The sequence below is a fragment of the Galeopterus variegatus genome, unplaced genomic scaffold, assembly GCF_000696425.1.
Source record: "Galeopterus variegatus unplaced genomic scaffold, G_variegatus-3.0.2 Scaffold4901, whole genome shotgun sequence".
In the NCBI taxonomy this organism is placed as follows: domain Eukaryota; kingdom Metazoa; phylum Chordata; class Mammalia; order Dermoptera; family Cynocephalidae; genus Galeopterus; species Galeopterus variegatus.
Window position 1 is genome coordinate 43627 of NW_007731012.1, and position 947 is coordinate 44573.

General features: G+C 43.0%; 1 protein-coding gene across 1 annotated transcript in view; it reads right to left on the bottom strand.

Annotated features, from left to right (window-relative positions):
- OC90 (otoconin 90) overlaps nucleotides 1–947 on the bottom strand; it is a 43763-nt gene that overhangs the window by 31655 nt on the left and 11161 nt on the right. Inside the window, exon 2 of the mRNA XM_008588571.1 lies at nucleotides 452–517. Coding sequence (XP_008586793.1) covers nucleotides 452–517 — 66 coding nt within the window. The remainder of the gene's footprint in view (nucleotides 1–451; nucleotides 518–947) is intronic.

The following is a 947-nucleotide window of genomic DNA, read 5'->3' on the forward strand; positions in this document are numbered from 1 at the left end:
TTAAAACTTGGGGGACACAATTCGAGCTCCAATGAGTTTTGGGGGGACATAATTCAATCCAGTACATGAAGCCTCCTTTCTCACAGCCAGAGCAAACAATGCATTATCTATCCCTTTTTGTCATGCCTTCTAGGAAGCTCGGAGCTCAGTTTGAAGCTGCAGTACCATTACCACATAACCCTCATGATCAGTCCATTTACTTCCTTCTCTGGGTTTCCCTTTTCAACCAACCTTTGTCTTTTGATGGGAAGTTTTAGACATTTTTTGAAGAAGATATCAATGGTGGGTCAACTGTTGGGGAGAAAATTTTGAGTCCTACGTGAGTTACTTTAATTACAAATGCCACAGCAGTGAGTGGCCTTTGGGTGCATATTCAGAAAGGGCCATTTTCTCTGCTGAAATCCTAGGCAACTTTCTACACAGCTCCTAATAAGTTACAAAGAATTCTTACTGATGTTTTTTGAGAGTCCTGGAGGCAGCTCCCGTGGAAGTTGTGGGGTGTCCAGAGCATGGCTCCCTATAAATAAGGAAGACAGAGCAAAGTGTTCATATTCACATTCCACGCCCAGTAATATAAAGCACGTAGGTCATCTAAAACCGTCAAAAGATTTTTATCTTTCTCCATCAAGTGGAGAGTTATGTAGTCAAGACTTTCAGTTTGATACTGTCTGGACACCTCATCCATTTGAAAGCAACGAAGAGTCAGCCTTCACAGAAACATGTTACATTAAATCTGTTCAGGAAGATATCCCAGATAATGCCTGACTTGGCCATGCTTGGCTTAGAGCAAGTTTCTCAGCCTCACACTATTGACATTTTGGGTTGGAGATTGCCCCATACACTGTAGGATGTTTAGAAGCAAACCTGGCATCTGCCCACTAGATACAAGTAGAAACCTCCCCCGCCAACACACACATCCAGTGTGTGTGTGTGTGTGTGTGTGTGTG